At 37.3% G+C, this 18,972-nt stretch overlaps 1 protein-coding gene across 3 annotated transcripts; it reads left to right on the top strand.

The window, feature by feature from the left end:
• Nucleotides 1-4: 4 nt before the first annotated feature.
• On the top strand, nucleotides 5-18,058 carry RAD17 (RAD17 checkpoint clamp loader component). Of its 3 annotated transcripts, XM_075526801.1 has the most exons (16): nucleotides 5-169; nucleotides 1,474-1,752; nucleotides 2,890-2,973; nucleotides 3,675-3,831; nucleotides 4,325-4,461; nucleotides 5,604-5,656; nucleotides 5,750-5,875; nucleotides 5,961-6,030; nucleotides 6,677-6,788; nucleotides 9,189-9,383; nucleotides 10,565-10,650; nucleotides 11,232-11,378; nucleotides 11,898-12,044; nucleotides 12,802-12,922; nucleotides 14,267-14,324; nucleotides 16,722-18,058. In XM_075526801.1, exons 1-16 carry the CDS (start codon nucleotides 128-130, stop codon nucleotides 16,987-16,989), a joined length of 2,082 nt encoding a protein of 693 aa, XP_075382916.1. In that variant the 5' UTR covers nucleotides 5-127; the 3' UTR covers nucleotides 16,990-18,058. The 3 variants fall into 3 exon arrangements, with proteins under 3 accessions (XP_075382916.1, XP_075382917.1, XP_075382919.1); XM_075526802.1 differs by lacking the exon at nucleotides 5-169 and having other exon boundaries at nucleotides 1,614-1,754; XM_075526804.1 differs by lacking the exons at nucleotides 5-169; nucleotides 1,474-1,752; nucleotides 2,890-2,973 and having other exon boundaries at nucleotides 3,718-3,831; nucleotides 4,312-4,461.
• The last annotated feature ends 914 nt before the right edge of the window (nucleotides 18,059-18,972 follow it).

The following is an 18,972-nucleotide window of genomic DNA, read 5'->3' as shown; positions in this document are numbered from 1 at the left end:
GCCTGCTGCCGCCTCAGCCCGTCCGGGTGCTGCCTCCGCGTCGGCCGCCCCGGGAGCGGGGCTCTTCCCCTCAGGCCCGGTTGTGGCAGCGGGACCGCGCGGCGGATGGGCCCCGCCCGGGCTGAGGATGTCTGGAAGCTCCTCGGGAAGGCACGCGGCGCCGGCGGAGGTAGGCCGCGGACGGGGGATAGGGACTAGGGGGCCGCCGGCGTGAGGGGTTCCCGGGCGCCGAAAGTCTGCCCTGAGGGAGCTTCCGGGAAGAGCCGGGCGGCTCCGGTCAGCAATATGTTTAGGCCCGATAATTACTCCTTGGTCTCTGTGCTGGCAGTTCCTTTTCAGTTGCGGTTTTTTCTGTGTGCAAGATGTTTATTTTCTTACTAGTGCAATGTTTAAAAAGGAAACCCCCTCCCACGGTGGTATCCGGCCCGCTGGTAAATATGCAAATTCAACTAAAAATAGTTTTTGTCAGAATAACGTTAAAAGCAAACCGTGCAGAGACGAATCCTCCTTCCCAGTTGCTAATGGCTCTTAGTCTCAGATAATCTCGTGTCCGGTAACGGTTTGTTGCATTAGTTTATAAGATGTGTGAACTGTAGAGTATGCACACACCTTTTTGGAGATGACGTGTCTATTCTGTTACTCCCCTTTTCACAGAACGGTGTTTCGGCATGTAGCCCCCTACGGTTCCTGTGCTAAGAGGTCATTGTGCCGTTGTTAGCGGTGGAGGGCGTGCGATCACTGGGATATTATTTTGGGACCGTAGGCAGGCTGAAAAGTGGCTCTGGGGTGTAAGTTTGCACACCTGTCCTAGCAGGGTATTTCTCAAATCCAAAATTAAGTATTGATGCTATCAGCAGCTTTGTTCCTTGTCACTGCCAGACCGACTTCTGATACACGTGACAGTCTGATTCTAGATCAGTCCAACCTTCCTCGCACAGCAAACAATACTTGATTTTACTATGCTGCCTAAATAATTTTTTCTCTGTTGCCTGTTTCTAACTTTTAAACACAAATGGCTGCATTGTAAATCTTAAAGAAAGAAAAAAAACCACGTAATGAAAACTATACAGAAACAACATGAACGTGACCTTAATGTGAAAACAGTATAAATAAGCTTATGCTGTTTTATCATTCTTATCTCTGTTTTAATTTTACTTCTTTAGTTGGAATGTGTATTTGTAGAATTTTCAACTTGTTCTGATTTGCCAGTTTGCTGCAAAATACTCTATAACAACGTGTAAGGTGTAGCTTTTTTTAATACTGAAGAATCGTGTAGCTGACACATTTAAAAAGCATAAGTGCCTGTGTTTGTTGCTGACTAATAATACGCCTTTCAATGCTAATGAAGTTCTTTACATCTACAAGATATTCTTACATACACTTGATAAAAATCTCCAATTTTCTGGAGACAACTATAGCCAATTAAGGGGAGAAGAATGCTACATTAATAGCAAAACGTTTGTGTCTTACCAGGTAACAGATTGGTTGGCACGTTCATTTGATGACTTCTTTGGAAACACAGATATTTCTTCTAGTGCAGTTCCTGTGAAGCCACTAGAAGGCAACTCTGGAAGAAACCGGCAGCAGAAGAAGAAAGACCTGTCTTCTGTGCCAGAAAGCAGCAAAACCAAAGTTCTACCCAGAAAAAGAGCAAAGTTGTCTTCAGTAGATCTGCCTTGTAACAAGTCAAGACAAAACTGGAGCCAATCTCAAGATGAGCCATGGGTAGATAGATACAAACCTGAAACTCAGGTGTGAGAGTTATTCTAAGTGCTAATGTAGTAGTAACATGATGGTGTAGCATGTTGTCCTTCTCTTCATGATCTGTATTGGTCAGGTTCTAAGTATATCCTATTTTATTAGGACAGTGAAGTACTAGTTTGATTTGTTTACTGTCTGTAGTTAAGATTTTAATGAGCTATTTATCTGTAGGAGATGCATTTTTTTCCCCAACCTTCCTGAGGAGATAAAGCTACTGATGAGCTGTTGTTTCCTGTCCATCCACTCCTAAACTTTTGAACCCATTGTGGAATTTCAGCCAGATATGACACCTCCAAGAAATAGGAAAATCCACAGCTAAAGAAAGGAGAGAGAACTGAATTAGTGCACTAATTCTGGGAAAGATAACAGAAATTACGTTGCATGTTACTGGACGGCAGTTAGCTGGTCTGTTAGCATGTTCAGAGTACTTGACTAATTGCAGTTTGTGCTATCTCTTGCTTGCTTGATGCATCTTTGGCATGACTTTGTGGGTGGGGGGTGTTGGGAAGTGTTGGCATGACTTTGTGGGTGGTACCTCAGGGCTTCAAGGAGAAAGGACTCAAATATGTAATAAACCTGTCTTCACTGGTTCTGCTCGTGGAACAGTTTTTTCACAGGGTGTTTCAAAGGTATCAGCACGTGATACCTAGCTTGATGTAAGTAAGTTAGTGTAGTATTTTATATTTAAATATTTAACAGCTCCTCTCTAGCAAGGAATTGAGTTACAAGACTAGAAGGCAAGTAAGCTGCATGAGATTTGCAGAAGTTCTACAAATCTATGTAGTATTAGAATCAGTAGAGCCTAAAAAGTACCAGTGATAGCTATAAAACATACTGACACAAACAGGCAAGATTGTAATGCTGTTACTTTAGGAATAATAAATAATTCATTATTTCCCAACTGCAAGCAATGATAAATCGATTGTTTGAGGAAATAGGCTGAAATGATTGTTCTTAACTTCTTCTAACACTTACTTCTACATAGCATAAACATATGTAACTGGAATATACACGTACATGTCTGTTAATGTTTTAGTCAGCCTATATTCTGTTCTTGAATCTCATCATGACAGTCTTAGAAACCAAGAGGTGTATATATGCATTTCATATATCTTAATCTTGTTTTAGAATGAACTTGCTGTGCAAAAGAAGAAAATTGAAGAAGTTGAAACCTGGTTAAAAATGCACATATTTCAGAGGCAGCCAAAGCAGGTAATCTTGCTGAAATTAGCAGCTAGAAGTATAACACCATACAAATGAGCTGAATTCAATTTTATTTTAATTTCAGAGAAAAACTTTAAATTATAGGTAGTGATTATATATCTATTGCATTATAAGAAATCTATTAAGAACATGGATTAGAGCTTGCACATTTGTTTAGGGATTATCCTTCTAACAGGTGGATTCTGGTTTTGCTCAGAAATACTATTTTCTAGCATCCAGTCAGTTCATACCTCTTCAGTGTGTGCTTGTAACTGTATTTTATCTCCCACAGATTAATTTTAAGTATCTTGGCAAATTTCCAGTTGTGCTGACTTGATGTAATAGAATGTTTTTAACCTCTTGATTGATAAGAGGAGTTCTTATGCATCATTTACCAGTCTTGCCTAGTGTTTTTCAGACCCGATTCTCCAGTTCAGTGTGTATTATGTTGGTAGCCTACATGGTGTGCAGTTAACTGAACAGATAGATTAAAAACTTAGAGCAAGGCTTTCAGAGTTCTGGACTAGCTCTTCCTATGTGAATACTCAATAGGTAAATTAATAACACAAAATATTTAACTCAGTTTTTACTGGGAAAAGAGAGTCATTACCAGAGAAACTGTAGAAGAAATGCAACCAATATTCATCTTCCAACTTTCAGTCTTTATTTATCATGTTTGGGATTTTTTTCCCACCCCCTCCCTGTGACAGGGTGGCTCTGTGTTACTGCTAACTGGTCCTCCTGGTTGTGGAAAGACTGCAACTATACAAATACTAGCAAAAGATCTTGGCGTTCAGGTGCAAGAATGGACCAATCCAATATCTTTAGACTTTACAAAAGAAGACTTAAGAAATATGTTTGGCCATGGTAAGTATTTTAATTTTTTCTTTTCTTTTTTTTTTCTTCCAGTTACTTTTGTGATGTTTGTATTCTGTATTTTTTTATTCTTTTCTGTCTCTGTCACATATCCAGTCAGATCCACATCCATGTAAGTCAGATCCTTAGTGTTTAATAAGAATCTTTATTTCACTTCTAAATCCCTTTTCAGATAATTTTTTTTACAGCATTTACTCCAAAATAATTTGCAATTGAAATCAGTATAGAGAGCTGTGTAATAGCTTGGATATCATTTGAGCCAGTTAAATAAAAATAGGTAAGACTGTCTTGGTCTGGGTCCTCAGTTGAATTCTGCCCTTTAAAAATTCTCTTCTATTTGTAATGTGTTTGCCAAAGGGCTTGGCTGGTGGTGTTCAATGGCTACTGTCAGAAAATAGCATGGGTGGGTATTAGTTCTTGTGGGTATTTATATTCTACTTGGTATTATATAGAATACATATTTTTAATTAGTTTTCTTTTTCAGACTCAAATTTTCATACGTTTCCGAGTCAGGCCCAAGCAGCTCTGTTCCAAGATTTTCTGTTAAGAGCAAATAAGTATAACAAACTTCAGATGCTTGGGGAGTCCTCAGAAAATGATAAAAAGCTTATTCTTATTGAAGTAAGTGAAAACTTGTGAAATCTTGTTTTGAAAACAATATATTTTATTATAATATTGACATGCTAACTAGCTTCAGCTGGTGGATTGGTGTTGCCAGAAGTTAGTCTGCTTTACTGCAGATGAGTTGTTACTTTTTGAGTCTCTACAGCAGGCTAGAACCAAGTTCTACCTGTAGTTAAACTATATAAGCTAGTAGGCAGAAATTGGAGACTAGTTTGTGTACAGAAATAAGTAACAGAGTTTCAAAAAGTAGATCAAAACAATATTTGAAAAGTCATACCCATGTTTTGGTATGATTAGCTTTCTAGAAATATCTGTATAACAGGAAGAGGGAAAAACCCCCACTATTTTTGTAACTTAAGGAGGCAGGAGAGTACAGAAGATGTGAGAATTGATACAATCGGAGAGCATTTGAAATTTAGCATTCCCTGGTCTTATGCAGGGGGGTTATTTAGGGTGGAGATGTGAACTCTGAAGGTTTGTAAGCCATAATGGGAGGTACAAGAGAAGGCTTTATTTTTACTTATTCAGGAGTGTGTTTCAATAGCATTTTCTTTCTGAGTTTCTTGTTTTTTCTGACAGAGGAATTTTATAAGTTATGATAGTGAAGTTGTCTGTAAACTTTCAAGAAAAAGACTAGATGACATAAAAATTCTAGCTGAGTAATGTGATGAACTGTAGAATTTAGGAAGCGTAGTTTTCTGTGACTTCTCTTCATGAAGTCACTTCCTTGTGCAGATCCTCTTCATATCCCAAATAGTATATCCTGCCGTCTTCCTCAGTGGAGCTGCTACCTTGACTGTTTATCCTCTGAGTGAAACTCTTGTCTAGTAGGCAATGTAATCACCCAAGGCTGTTTCTTGGGAAACAAGACATTTTCTTTATGTCCTTTTTTTAGATATTTTTTTTCCATAATAAAAGAAAGAAATACTATGCCTTGGGTTTTTTTCCTTTGTCGTGTCGTCCCCCGTCCCCCCCCCGCCCCCCGGTTATCTTCACTGTTAGCCACATTCAAATTTAGTTGAAAGCAAGCTAACTAAGAAGAAAAAATATGTAGCGACGTAGTATGCCGTAACAGTCAGTCTGTGGGAGAGAATTTATACATCTGAATGTAATGACAGCCGTTCATTTGTTTTGAACAGGACATACCTAACCAATTCTATCGAGACCCTAGCAGTCTACATGAAATTCTCAGGTCAGTTGCAGACAAGTTTTTAATTATTAGCTTTAGCCACTTGCAGTAAACTGGAGTTTGATTCTTGTTATACTTGCTTATTTTTCAATTTAGGAGATTTGTTCATACAAGTAGATGTCCCCTTATATTTATAATCTCAGATAACTTCAGTGGAGACAGCAACCAGCGGTTACTATTCCCAACAGAAATTCTAGAGGAGCTGTATATATCCAATATTAGGTAAGATCTTTTATCTCATTAAAACCTGATTGAAATAAATGAGAAGTCAGAAACTAATTTCTTTTTTTTTAATGAAATTCAACAGTTTCAAGCCTGTTGCACCAACAAATATGATGAAAGTTCTTAATCGAATAGCTGCAACAGAAGCTAGTATGGTAAGTTGTCAAAACTGGGAACTTCTGTGCAGTGCCATGGCCAAAAGATTTCAGACTTTTATTTCTGAAATATGTTATCTATTTTTGTTACTGTATTTGTCTGATCTTTGATAGCAGACCCCCACACCCCCCAAAAAACCCTACCAATCCCCGCCCCCCCAGAAAACAAGGAACAAACTGGAAGGATGTCTTGTTTTTAAGATAAGTTCCACTTGATCCTTGTTCTAAGTCTTCAAAGTTACTCCTGAAAATTCTTCTGCCTATTACACAAACTATATATATATGAAACAAGTAATAGGAATAGAAGTAATTTTCATTGTATCCAGCAAGGCCAGAAGAGGTCATGAACCTAAATCCTGTATTATTCCTAAACTGTTTTGTTTACAACCAAGTCCGAGATTGAGTGACACGTTGCAAAGAATTATGTGCATTATTCTCTTTAATATTGCTATATAAAATGTGGCAATGTGCTTAAATGGGTTAAATCTTTTAAAGTTAGCAATATTACTTGGTTTGAGCTCATGATGGGTGCTCATGTAGTCTGTTTATGGTGTGTATCAGAGGTGGGTCCCCACAGCCAGAATAATATTCAAATACTCCTTTTCCTACTTTTTCTTATTACTTTGAATGTTGCTTTTCCATGTAGAACAGAGAAAAGAATTCTGCTCTTGATAGAACTTCTCTGGAGTTGCTTTGCAGAGGTTGTTCAGGTGATATAAGAAGTGCAATAAACAGTCTTCAGTTTTCTTCTGTGAAAGGTAAATACCTATGATTTTGTTAAGTAAATGACATTTGACCGTTTCTGCTGTAAAGGTATTCTGTTCACTGTTGCAGCACAGCTAGGTGAGCTGTGCAAAACATTTTTTGATATGCTGCTCTAGAGCAGGAATAAAAGGCACAAAGTTTGTTTCTTGGTTTTTTGGTTTTGTTTTTTTTTTTTTTTAAGCTGAAAATATTCCATCTCAGGACTGCTATATATAGTCTTAAAACTGAGTAACGTTGGCTACGTATGTGTTGATGTGATTTAATGAAATGCCCTCTTTTCTTCTTGATATCTTTGCTATTGGTGTGTGTTTACTGATCAAAGCTTTTATGGTGCAACCTTAATTCGAACGGGATATTTTCATTGCTTGGTTATTTATACTTCTCCATGTCCTTATCTCTACCCTTAAAGTGTTTCTGAAATAGGCCATTGACTTTGTATACAGTATTTCTGTAATGATTGATTTTACTTTGGAGTTCCTATGGCTGTTGGTAAATTGAAAAGCTGTGAGGTGGCATGACCTACTGTGAAGTTATTGAGTGTATTATAGAATAACTTTGAAATTCAGTGTTTTAGTAGTTTTTAAAGTACTTGGTTGGACAATGCTCAGATTAGACTTAGTTTGGGATTATTTTTAATGTTCCAACATAGGAAGAAAACAGGAGACTTACTGTCATGTCTTTTATAAGCATTGGAAGTTGATGATTGTTAAGAAACCAAGGCATGCAAGTTACATAATCTGTGATTTTTAAAAGCAGTACTCTGGCATGTGTAGTTCATTCTAAGAACCATTAGATGGTGCCAGCGTTTATATTCAACCTAGAAATAAGGAAGTGAATTCAACAGTTGTCTTCTGCGGTATGTCGTAAAGCTAGCAATGGTCTTGTTGCTTTTATTCATTTTCTCTCCCATCCACCTTGCAAATAGAAAATGTGCTCATGGAATACAGGATTAAATGTAGTTTCAGGTCCTTGTTGTAAGAGGGAGTGTTGTAGTTTGAGTTTTAGAATATATTGAAATTAAATTAACTGTGTTCATTAAATTACATGAGGGGGATAGTCAAGTTTCTGTGTTTAACTTGCAGATGTGGAAACTAAATTCTTCTGATGTTGTCTTCTAGTATACTAAGTTTGTATTGTTCTGTGTTAATCAGAAAAATAGAAAATTCCTCTCAGTAAGACCATTTTGATGATAATGCCATTAAGTTAATAAATACTAGGTTGGTGATACCTGAGAAAAATTTGCAGTAGCTCACTGCTGGATACTAAGTAGCTTTTACATACTGTAGAAAATCTAAGTGGTCTTAAAATGACCAGTTTGTGTAATACTTAATGAATTACCTTGGAAATGTAAAAACATGAGAGTTATAAAGAGAACTTTGGAGAAAACAAAGGCATATGGCTTGACAGCTTCTGTACATGACATCTGAGAATCATGTACTCAAGTCACACCACACTGAACATTCTCTTCTCACATTTTCTGTAACAGATTGAGAAGAGCTGCCTTCATGTTGAATAGAAATTTTTTAGTTGTTGAAGTATTTCAGATAGGTAAATGATTGGCAGCCAGTGATATTTTGTAAATTTTGGAGACACCTCACTTCCTTGTTGATCTTCTGAGAATGCAGTATTAGTTTTTACATAAATAGGATTTCTTTCTTCACTTGTGCATATGTGTAAACACAAGCGATATATTCACTTTGTAGTAGTATTAACGGGTAAAATGGATCCGTGGTAATTGTGGAAGAAAAGAAAGATAAATACTTAAAGGATGAGTTCTCTTAGCTCGATAAGGAACATTCACCTGCTACTAAATCAAACTGTGGGTGAAAATTTTTGAGGTTTAAATTAGAGTAGAAGGGTTTTATTCCTTGGAGCTGAAAACATTGTGGAAATGAGTAGGCTGTTGGAAGAATCACCTAATGAAAGGTTTTCTTTGCCACCTTGTATTGCAGTGAGGGTATTATACAGATAATGCAAATAGAAGATAAATTGATAAGTGAACAGAATGTAACTGAAATATAATTTACATATATTTGCACTTGTACTTTATAAAGAAGAAATTTTAAAGAAAGGCAAGTTGGGAATACATCAGAACTAGAATGAATAAGCAAGAATGCTAGCTTTTTTTAAAGACAGGTATTTACTATTCAAAAAAGTACTTGGCACCTTAGCTGTGGCTTAAGGGACAGAAGTGGAATGAATCATGCTAGTTTAGGTGACTGGGTTGTCCTCCTAATAAATGAGTTTTCTCTTTGTGCCCCTATTTATATAACCTTTTCTCTTAGGTTTTTTTTTTTATTTGTTTGTTTAGAACATTGGCAGTAGCAATATAATAGAAAACTTTTTTGGATTCATGTACTTTATCCTGATTGCATTTTTGCTTTTATTGGTAGACTGCTCATTGGAGAACGAGTTTTGGTCAAGGAAGAAAAGGAGCTCCACACTAAAATGTGAAGCAGCAGCAGTATCTAAAGTAAGAAAGAAAAGTAAATCTAATAATTCAGAAGACCAGGAGATACAAGCTATAGGTGGCAAAGATGCTTCCATCTTTCTTTTCCATGCTCTGGGGAAAATAATTTACTGCAAAAGTAAGACAATTTTGACTTATTCTTCCTTTCAATGGGCAAAGCATGTCAGCTGCTAATAGCTATATTTGCTAAAGTAAGGCTTAGCGTGGGCTCTAATTCGCATGTTTGGTCATTAATAACAGTATAAAAACAGTAATAAAAGTTTGTGGTAACTGAGAGTGCAGCTGTCTGTATCTGTTAGGTAAATAAATGTTTCATTACAATCTACTATGTGTATATCATAAAATTGCATAAGTAGTTGCATTAGGTCCACATGCTGTCATGCACAAAAAGCTAACCATCACATTTGTTGCTTTGTACAAAAGCAAATTTTGCCTTTGTGCAGAATTGTACATTGTTGTACATTATGTTCTGTACTCGTCTGTATTCCTAAAGGTTACAGAACAGCCCTGCAGCCTCATAGCTACTGCCTCCCTTATTTGTGTATATGGGTTTGACTCCTTCTGCTGTCTTTTCCTCCCTACTGTTTATCTCAACTCTTTGTTTCCCTTCAACAGACAAATGTGCTCTCTTGTTTCTGACCTGAAAACCTCTTCCACTTCTCTGTCATACCCTGTCTCCCTTTCCACATCTCCAGAATACTTTCCACCGTACTACTACTGAAAGTTCTACTTTGTATACACTCAGGTTCTGTAAATTTACAGAATCTGTCTGCTCCCAGTGTGTGGTTACAGTACTGTTTTTTTAAAATTTAAAAACTATGATTCATAAGCATTTGGTACTTAATTAAACTAGTACTATCTGCACTCAGCTAAATCAGGATCCATAATGCCATTGGCTGTCCACAGTTCAGGAATAATTCACAATATCAGTTCCAAAATCAACTGAGGAGAAATAGTGAGATGAGGGAATATGAAAATAATTAGATGAAATTTGTTATATGAAGTGTAATACTATATAATTAAGTACTTATGCCTGCATCAAGAGCTTTCTGGGAACTGAAAATGGTGTAATCTAGTTGCTGGTAGAGTTGACAGTTGCTAAAAATGATGCTTAGTATATGTGAAAACTACTGTTCATGCAGTTACACATCTCTGTTCTTGCTCCTATGTAATTTTTATTCTAATTTTGAATATTTAATCTGAAATGTGTGTCTTTTTCTTCTGGCCTTTTTGATTATGTGCAGAAATGTAACAACATTTCTGATACTGAAAGACTAAAGATTGTAAAATCCTTTGTAGGAGAACCAGTGTCAGAATCAGAATTTCCTCAGCTGCCTGCTCACTTATCAGAATACCGTCGAGACACCTTGCTTATTCAGCCTGAGGTACATCTGCAGTAACTACTTGATTCCAGTTTGGTTTGAAAAAAAACAAACCAAAACAAACTCTAAGGGATTGATGCAAATTCTCAAGCACAGTGGTTTTGTCACTGATCTTAATGTATCTGTACTCAACCTAAGTTACAGAATAATTAATCTGGAAGGGACCTCCGGAGGCTAACTTCAAAGGTAGATTAGGTTTCCAGGCTCTTGATCTGTGGAATTTTGAGTATGTCCAGGGATAGAGATTCTCTCACCTCACTGACAGACTTGTAGTGGAAGATGGACTTCCCTTCCTGCAGCCTGTGATTGTTACCTCTCATCCTTTCCCTGTGCATTGCCAAGAGGAGTCCGAGTTCACTTTTCTGTTACCACCCATTGAGAGAGTTGAAGACAGCAATGGCTTCTGCCCCTCCATCCCCACCGTTAGCCTTCTCTGGGAGCAAATCAACCTCCCTTTTGTATATAAGCATCACTTTGTAGATCATGTGTGCCAGCTCCCTAACCATCTGAATGTATTACAACTTTTATAGGATGCTTTTTCTTATACACTGTGTAAAGCTTGAACTTTTTTTTTTTCCTAATAGGATATTGTGGAAAAATCGCATATGTCTGGAAGCATGTTTAATTTATACCTTCACCAGAACTATGTAGACTTTTTTTCTGATATAGATGATGTAGTGAGAGCCAGTGAGTATTTGAGCACCGCTGATGTCCTTTGTAGTAATTGGAGTGTAAGTGTAATCTTTTTATACACACATAATTTTTTTTTTTGTGTACATAATAGTATTCTGACATTGAACTTTAAAATTTTTCTCTAAATGTTTATGAATGATAGAAAGCAATTTTCTTGCAATTCAATAAGAAGCTATATAACTTCAAACTTACAGTATAGGTGACAGTGAATTGTTAATAAATGCTAAAGTACATCAACTATAGAACAGATGCAGGCCCAACTTTTTGTCCAACTTCTGCCAATATTTTATTATAGTGGGTTATAGTGTTTGTAAAATACTCTATAAAGTATTTTTAAGTAGAACGTATTTATGCTAAAAATGTGTTGGAGTCTGTATGTCTTTTCCCTGAAGAAATTGAGCTACTTTTTCATTCAGCTGCTTTGAGTAAAAGTTTCACAGTAATCTGAACGTATTCTGGGTGTGCCATGTCACTGCAGTTACAGAGTGTGTTTTAGTTCAAATGAGACAGACTGTACTGAGACCTTGAGTTCACATAATGCCTGATTTCTCTCTCAGACACGGTTTGTGATGGAAAAATACAGTGCATCTGTGGCTACCCGAGGGGTGATACATTCAAATACTTCCAGAGCCTTTGCCCACCACCAAGGAGGGATGGGGTTCCGGCCTTTACATAAACCCCAGTGGTTCTTTATCAATAAAAAGGTAAATGCTTGATTTTTTTGGGGGGGGTTTTTTTTTTGTAAGGTATGACTTGAGTAGTATAGACAAGATTTGCTCACAGTGCTAAGCCTGTTGAATATCCTAGTTTGATATAAGCTACTTCTGAAAAGCACTTGCTTGAAGAGTTACATTTGTATTACTCCTTTAATGGAAACATAAATTGGAGGCCTCTGACAGAGTCTGATTCCTGTGTCCAAGTTGGCATACTGCTGGGAGAGTCTTAATCGTAAGTTAATGGAGACACAATTAGTGTTGAAATACTGTAAAGTATTCCTAAAAGTACATCTGTGTACAGTTTGTGCAGTTTAAATCACATTAAACTCTCGTGTAAGTTTAACAAATCACTGCTGTTATGTTTTTTGTGTTTATCAGAAATAGCTTGTTCATGAGATACCAAAGCCCTTGCCAATTTTTTACATTTGAACTAATACTTCTCTTGCTGTATCTGGCAAAAAATATTGGCCTGGATGGGTGGGGAATTCTATAATCAAGGGATAAATATTTTCTGGAAAAGTTAATGTCCAGCAAAAGGCAAAAATGAAGGAATTCAAAATTTTTATGATCTGTATATGTTAACTCTAACTGCTTATCTGTTTTTCTAGTCTCATTTTTCAGTAGCTTGTGTGTAGTGATCAAGCAGGCAAGGAGAAAGTCTGTGTTTTACTGTACAGAATATCTATGTTAATAATGATTTACCAGTTTTCTTTACTTGTGTTTCTTTTTCACCCAACTCTTACAGTATCAAGAAAACTGCCTTGCTGCAAAATCTCTCTTTTCAAGCTTCTGTTTACCACCTGAATGTCTTCAGACAGAGCTATTGCCCTATCTTGCTATGCTAGCAAATCCAATGAGAAACCAAGGTAAGATGGGTGTAACTCTCTTGATCTTGGGCTCTTTTTTGTAATTAAAGCATACTGAAAAATTTTGTAACCTAAAATGTCAATACTATCTGTGCTTTTGCCTCAGTAAAAAGGTACTTATGGTAAATGCATATAGCCGATACCCAAAAATGTTTCTAGTAACATAGCCAAAACTAAAGCTGTCCTGTTAGGTTTGAAACAATGTCAAGAACATTTTTGAAACTTATGTAACTGAAAGAATTAAAATAAATATCTCTCTTGGGAGAAGTGAGGGTTATATGATGCTTTATGAATGTGTAAGATGGGGTTCTCATGTTGGTGTATTTGAAATAATTTTTCCCTTTTTTACTGAATGCATTTCTGGTATCTGTGTACTTCTAAATTTCTTCATGTTGCCCTCTCACGCCGTCTCTTAAGGCACAGTTTTTCTGTCTGCCCGCATCCTTACTAGCTTGTCTAACTGGGTGGCGTTGGCAAACTCGCTCATCTCACTCTTCACCCCTTTTTCACAGGGTTATGTTTAAGAATGTACTGGCTAGCCCAGGTCCTAGCACAGATCTTTGCGGAACTGTAGTGGCAACTTATTTTCCATTGCAAGAGTTAACTATTACCTCATACCCCTCTCCCCATTTCCTAGTCATTAATTATTTAACAACCTTTACTAATGAAGTTGTTCTCTTAGGCTTAGGACTTCTTTTAAATCTACTAGAGGATTTGGTGAGAAGACTTTTGGAAACCTAGTAGGCAATATTAACTAGATCTTCATTGCTTACTGGTCCCTTTCCAGTAACATCAACAGACTTAAAAGGCTTTAAAAAGCCTTTCCCAGATAAAGTAAGCAAAATCCAAGTTTGCAGTGCATTAAAAGAATGTGTAACCTGAGGTAATACAATAGCAGACAGTTGATGCAGAAAAATTTACTTTGTATGGTACATAATCTAAAAATTACTCTTGAAACAGATGGGTCGCTTATGCTATGTTAATTACTTCAAATAAAAGGCTTCATGTCTTAACTGAGGCCTTGACATCAGGATGAATTAATTTACATCAGGATGAATTAATTTTGTAGGCTATGGAATAATAACTTTACATCATAAATACACAGTTGATGAATGTCAGGGATTTTTTTTTTATGTGTAGGCTATCTGTAAATATATTATGGTAAAACAGTAAACAATTTGGAGAGAAAAAAAAGCATACACGTGTGCAGTGTTGGTATCCAAAATACTGCAAATATATGCAGGAATACTTGACTAAACTTATGAATTATTTATTTTCTAGTATGTTTAATTGTATGTGTGTTATGATCTACCCAACATGATACTGGTGATTCTTTGTTCTCAGCTCAGATTGCTTTTATCCAAGACGTTGGGAGGCTACCGCTGAAAAGACATTTTGGGAGGTAAACTTGACTTCTGTCTTTTCTTAAAAACTTTCTGTCTTAATATATTGAGGAAAAGAACTCTTTCATAGAGAAACATCTTCAGTGTACATATGTGATGTGACATTTTCCCTCACTTGTGGCATGATAATTTTACATTTTGCCTGTTAAAACTTTTTCTAGTTCAAATCTGTTTATCATTACAATGGTAGAAGCAACATTTTAACTATAGTCTTGCTTTTAATCCTTGTTTAGCTTTCTTTTCTATTGTATCAAATATTAGCTCTGTCCTAGACATACCTATGTTTCTCCAGTGCATGATCTCAATTAAATATTTTTTTACAATCTAAAACCTTTATGTGAGAACAAAAGTGAATTGATGCAGAGAGTATAGCATGCTTTGCCTGTTATTTATCATGACATAAAATGGTAATCTGGAAGATTGATAGAACATTCTGTGTTCACATGTGTGTTAGTTAGAGGTGTAAGAAATAAAGTGTAATGGGGAATTATTTCCTTTGAAGCAGTTGTATACCTATGGAACCACAAAATATTTTAACGAGGGCTTCTCCTGAAAGTGGATAGCAGCACTGATTTTTATTTTGTGGAATTTTTGCCTATCAGACTACTTAGAGTAAGCCTTTGTTTAGAATGCTTTTTTTTAATAAAACTATAGCTACTGAAGATCCTCTGTCTTAGATGTTAAATACTGAAAAAATACTGTTTATTTCAATTGCGAGACTGTAGTGCTTTACTTAGATTGTGTGGCGCTCATGGGGTGACATGGCGTGACATGTTACATTGTGACTTTAGTGAGCCTTCTGAATCATAGGCGTCATTTATACTAATAGAGCCTCAGTTACATTTCTATAACTTTGATATCTCTGAAATAAAAAACAGTTTTAATTGTGATGGTTCTTTTCTAATAAAGGATTGAGATCACAGTTAGCTCACAGTTAGTTACTGCTGAGAATAACTCTTTCATCTCTTAACCAAGGAGAGAGTTTGTTAGGGCATCTGACAAAGCATCTCGTATTTATCACTGAGGTATTGCTCTCTGAGTTTAACTATGAAATACTGGCCTGTAAGGTAAAGGCTGTATCACCCAAGAACCATCCTGTTCCCCAACAGTTGTATTAAAAGCCATTTTGGTTGCTAGTCAGGAAGAAAGGAAAGTGTCCCTAATGGGTGTATTTCTTTGCAATCTCCCTAGTCTAAGCCAAAATGTTGTAACTTTACAGATTAATTGTAGACTTCCTTATGCCATTAATTTTGTCTGCAGCATACCTTTAAATATTGATAAATGTTTTGTATGTGCATTAATAAGTTGGGTGTGTGTCATTTAGAGTTTTGAGGGGTAACTTTCTCCTGAAAACATGGTAATGCTTTTTCATTTGTTCACCATTTTGGAAAGGAAGTATAGAGAAATGTAGGTATTTTAGCAAGCATTTGCTTCCTTCAGGAATCCTCATTGAAAATAATTTATTTTGTATTATTAAGCAGTCCTTAAAATAACTTATGTGCAGGTGTTTCAATGGAAATAAGAACATTTTATTTATTTTCCATTATATTTATCACTGGAATGGGAATGGTACTGTAGTAAGAAAACTGGCATTGAGGAGAGTACATGGTATTTGATCACCTGGAATTGGTGTCAGGATGAGGTTTTGTCAGTAACCATGTAAGTTTTTCTTATTCCCATGTAAAGTGGGAAAAATAATAAAGGACCATTGGTAACATACCAATATAGAGATGTTAGAAAGATTGAGAAGTCCAAATAGTAAATGAAATTATAAAATATAAAAAGATTTCCTTTCCACTCTTTTTTTTCCTTTTTCATTTGCCTGTTTCAAGTTAAATTGCTTCCTGTCCTAAAGGATTTCGGTTTTGCTTGGAAAGGGTCTAATGTACTGTGGGCTGTTGTCAGTAACTTAGTTGTTAGCAGTTCCTGTGCGTGAGGAAAGCTAAGCAAAACCACTATCACCATAAGGAAGAAACTTCAAGCAACAACAGGTACTGGGAGAGTCACGAGCACAAACATGATTGGTATTTTGATGTTGCTGTGGTTTGAGGCTATGCAGGGTGGTCCTTTCCCTGAGAGGAACTCCTGTGTCTTCTGTAGGCCGTCATGTAGGCTGTACAGTGTTGAGTTCTGGGCACAAGTATCTATACCTGAAAGATGTGCGCAGAGCTGTAAAAGCTTAATACTGAAAAAGAAAATACAGAACGTGTATAGCTTGAATTAACTGTGAATGATGGAGGGTATAACTGCCAGAAAATGTGAAAGCTGTTGAGCATCAGTGAAACGGGGGTGGCTTGTGTGGTATATGGGCAGTCTTTTCTAGTACAGCTTCTGTGTGAGGGAGCAGGAGATGTTGTTTTTTGTGGTAACTTTCTGTTGCAATGGTAATTTTACAGGTTAAAGCTTGAAACACTTACTGACAAAGATCCTGGGATACCAGACTTATTTGTTAGCTCTGAGGGGGACTGTGCCGATGTGCATGCTACAGAGACAGCTGTACAGATGGAGAGAAACAGAACGAATGAAAATGAATCAGATGGATTCCCTCTCTCTTCTAGCCAGTGCAGTGGAAGTGAACTACCCTGCAGTCAGCCTCAGCCTGTTGCAGCTCAAGCAATCATGGAGGAAGACGAATTAAAAATAGAGGAATATGATAGTGACTGAGTACAACAAAATGTCAACAACTGACTTGCCTGAATAGATTAGTATGCTACAAAGGCCTTTGCTAAAGAGAGTATGGTCTGCACAAAAGTACTGCTTTAGCTACTTAGGTGGGCTAGGAGGCCAAGTCTAAACATGCTGTGTCAGCATCAAGACAATTCTCCTCAGCTTCCTCTTAGCTTTGCAGGATCAGACCTCAGCTGAATGCTAAATTACAAGCTATTCCCTGCCACTCCTGAGCCATGAAGTAATCTATATTGATAAAAAGACAAGACTAAATGGTGACTGAAATCAGTTTGAAAGAGACTGTAGATAAGCAGTGTCACTCTTAAGTTATTTTTATTTTTTACACATTTTAATTTACTTTGCAATTGTACAGTGTGTTTCCGGAGTACACAGTTGATAAGTTGTCAGCATTTGAAGGTTTTATTAAAATTCATACCTTCAAAAAAATTGCTGTTTGGAAGCTTGGCCCTTCTGAAAGAAGAGACTGAAGTGTACATGTAAAAAGTTTGATATCCCATACTGATGATGTAAATAAAACTCCTACTGTATTAATACTGTTTTGTACTCTGCCACAGACTTTTATGCGTTTGTAAGTTGAACATATGTTGTACAACAGCTTATTTTGGATTCCTTTTTGAAAGATATTTTCATAACTTATGGCGGGGAAAATATAACAATCAAGCATAAGTCCTTCTCATCCTTTGTATTCTGTAGGAATTTAATGGTGTAGTGTGCAGTTTTTCTCCTTAAATTGCAGTTGTGCTGGGGGAAGGAACAATCCTGTGTTTGGTAACCGACACATGGGACGTGTGTTGTGGTTGTCTGAATAGACTGTTTAATACTGTCTGATAATGGCGTTTCTCTGTAACAGGGATTGGTCCATGCAAACCAATCTAATACATTGCTGTGGTTAGTGATACCACAGGAACACGAAAAAAACCAAAACAAACAACTTTGAATGTGTAATGTATGTTTGCGTTTCTGTATTGCTTACAGCCAGAGTTTAGTAGAACAAAATACGTGTTTACCCACCGTAACCTTGGAGTGAATGCTGCTCTTGGAAAGGCCAGATTTGTCCTCTCTCAAAGGACAGGTGTAGCCTTTACATTATAGCTGTTCTTTAAATTTAAAGAGGGAAATTTTGCTGTTAATTCTTAAGTTCTATTGCAGCTATACACATGAGAGCAAAGTCAAAATGTTTTTGACTGTTGATGCCCCTTGACACCTTCTCCCTCTCGAGGGTGCTTTGGATGGGGTGACCGCTGTGCAGCTTAGGTGGTAGCTCACTTCGCCCGGGCCTCCTGCAGTTGTGTAGCACTGAAACACCGTCTGACTCCTCCTGTGCTCCCGGGGGGGCCTCTACTGCAAATGACAATAAGGTGTGAAATACTGATTTTTACTTTGCAAGCAAAACTCCAAGCTGCTACTTCATAGCTTTTCAGGTTTCCTTACAGTAGTGTCCCATAATAAGAGTAATAACAGAGTTACTTTCTCTACTGACTGGAGATTAGCTAATGTGACACCCATCTTCAAGAAGGGCCGGAAGGAGGACCTGGGGAACTACAGGCCTGTCAGCCTGACCTCGGTACCGGGGAAGCTGATGGAGCAGATCATCCTGAGTGCCATCACACGGCACGTAGAGAATAACCAAGGGATCAAGACCAGCCAGCATGGGTTCAGGAAAGGCAGGTCCTGCTTGACCAACCTGATCTCCTTCTATGACAAGGTGACCCGCCTAGTGGATGAGGGACAGGCTGTGGATGTTGTCTATCTAGACTTCAGTAAAGCCTTTGACATGGTTTCCCACAGCATTCTCCTGGAGAAACTGGCTGCTCATGGCTTGGACGGGTGTACTCTTTGCTGGGTAAAGAACTGGCTGGATGGCCGGGCCCAAAGAGTGGTGGTGAAGGGAGTTTACTCCAGTTGGCAGCCGGTCACAAGCGGTGTTCCCCAGGGCTCTGTGTTGGGGCCAGTTCTGTT

Source organism: Mycteria americana, chromosome Z (genome assembly GCF_035582795.1).
Source record: "Mycteria americana isolate JAX WOST 10 ecotype Jacksonville Zoo and Gardens chromosome Z, USCA_MyAme_1.0, whole genome shotgun sequence".
Classification (NCBI taxonomy): Eukaryota; Metazoa; Chordata; class Aves; order Ciconiiformes; family Ciconiidae; genus Mycteria; species Mycteria americana.
The sequence above is the reverse complement of the archived record's forward strand: the minus strand, read 5'-3'. Positions and strand labels throughout refer to the sequence as shown.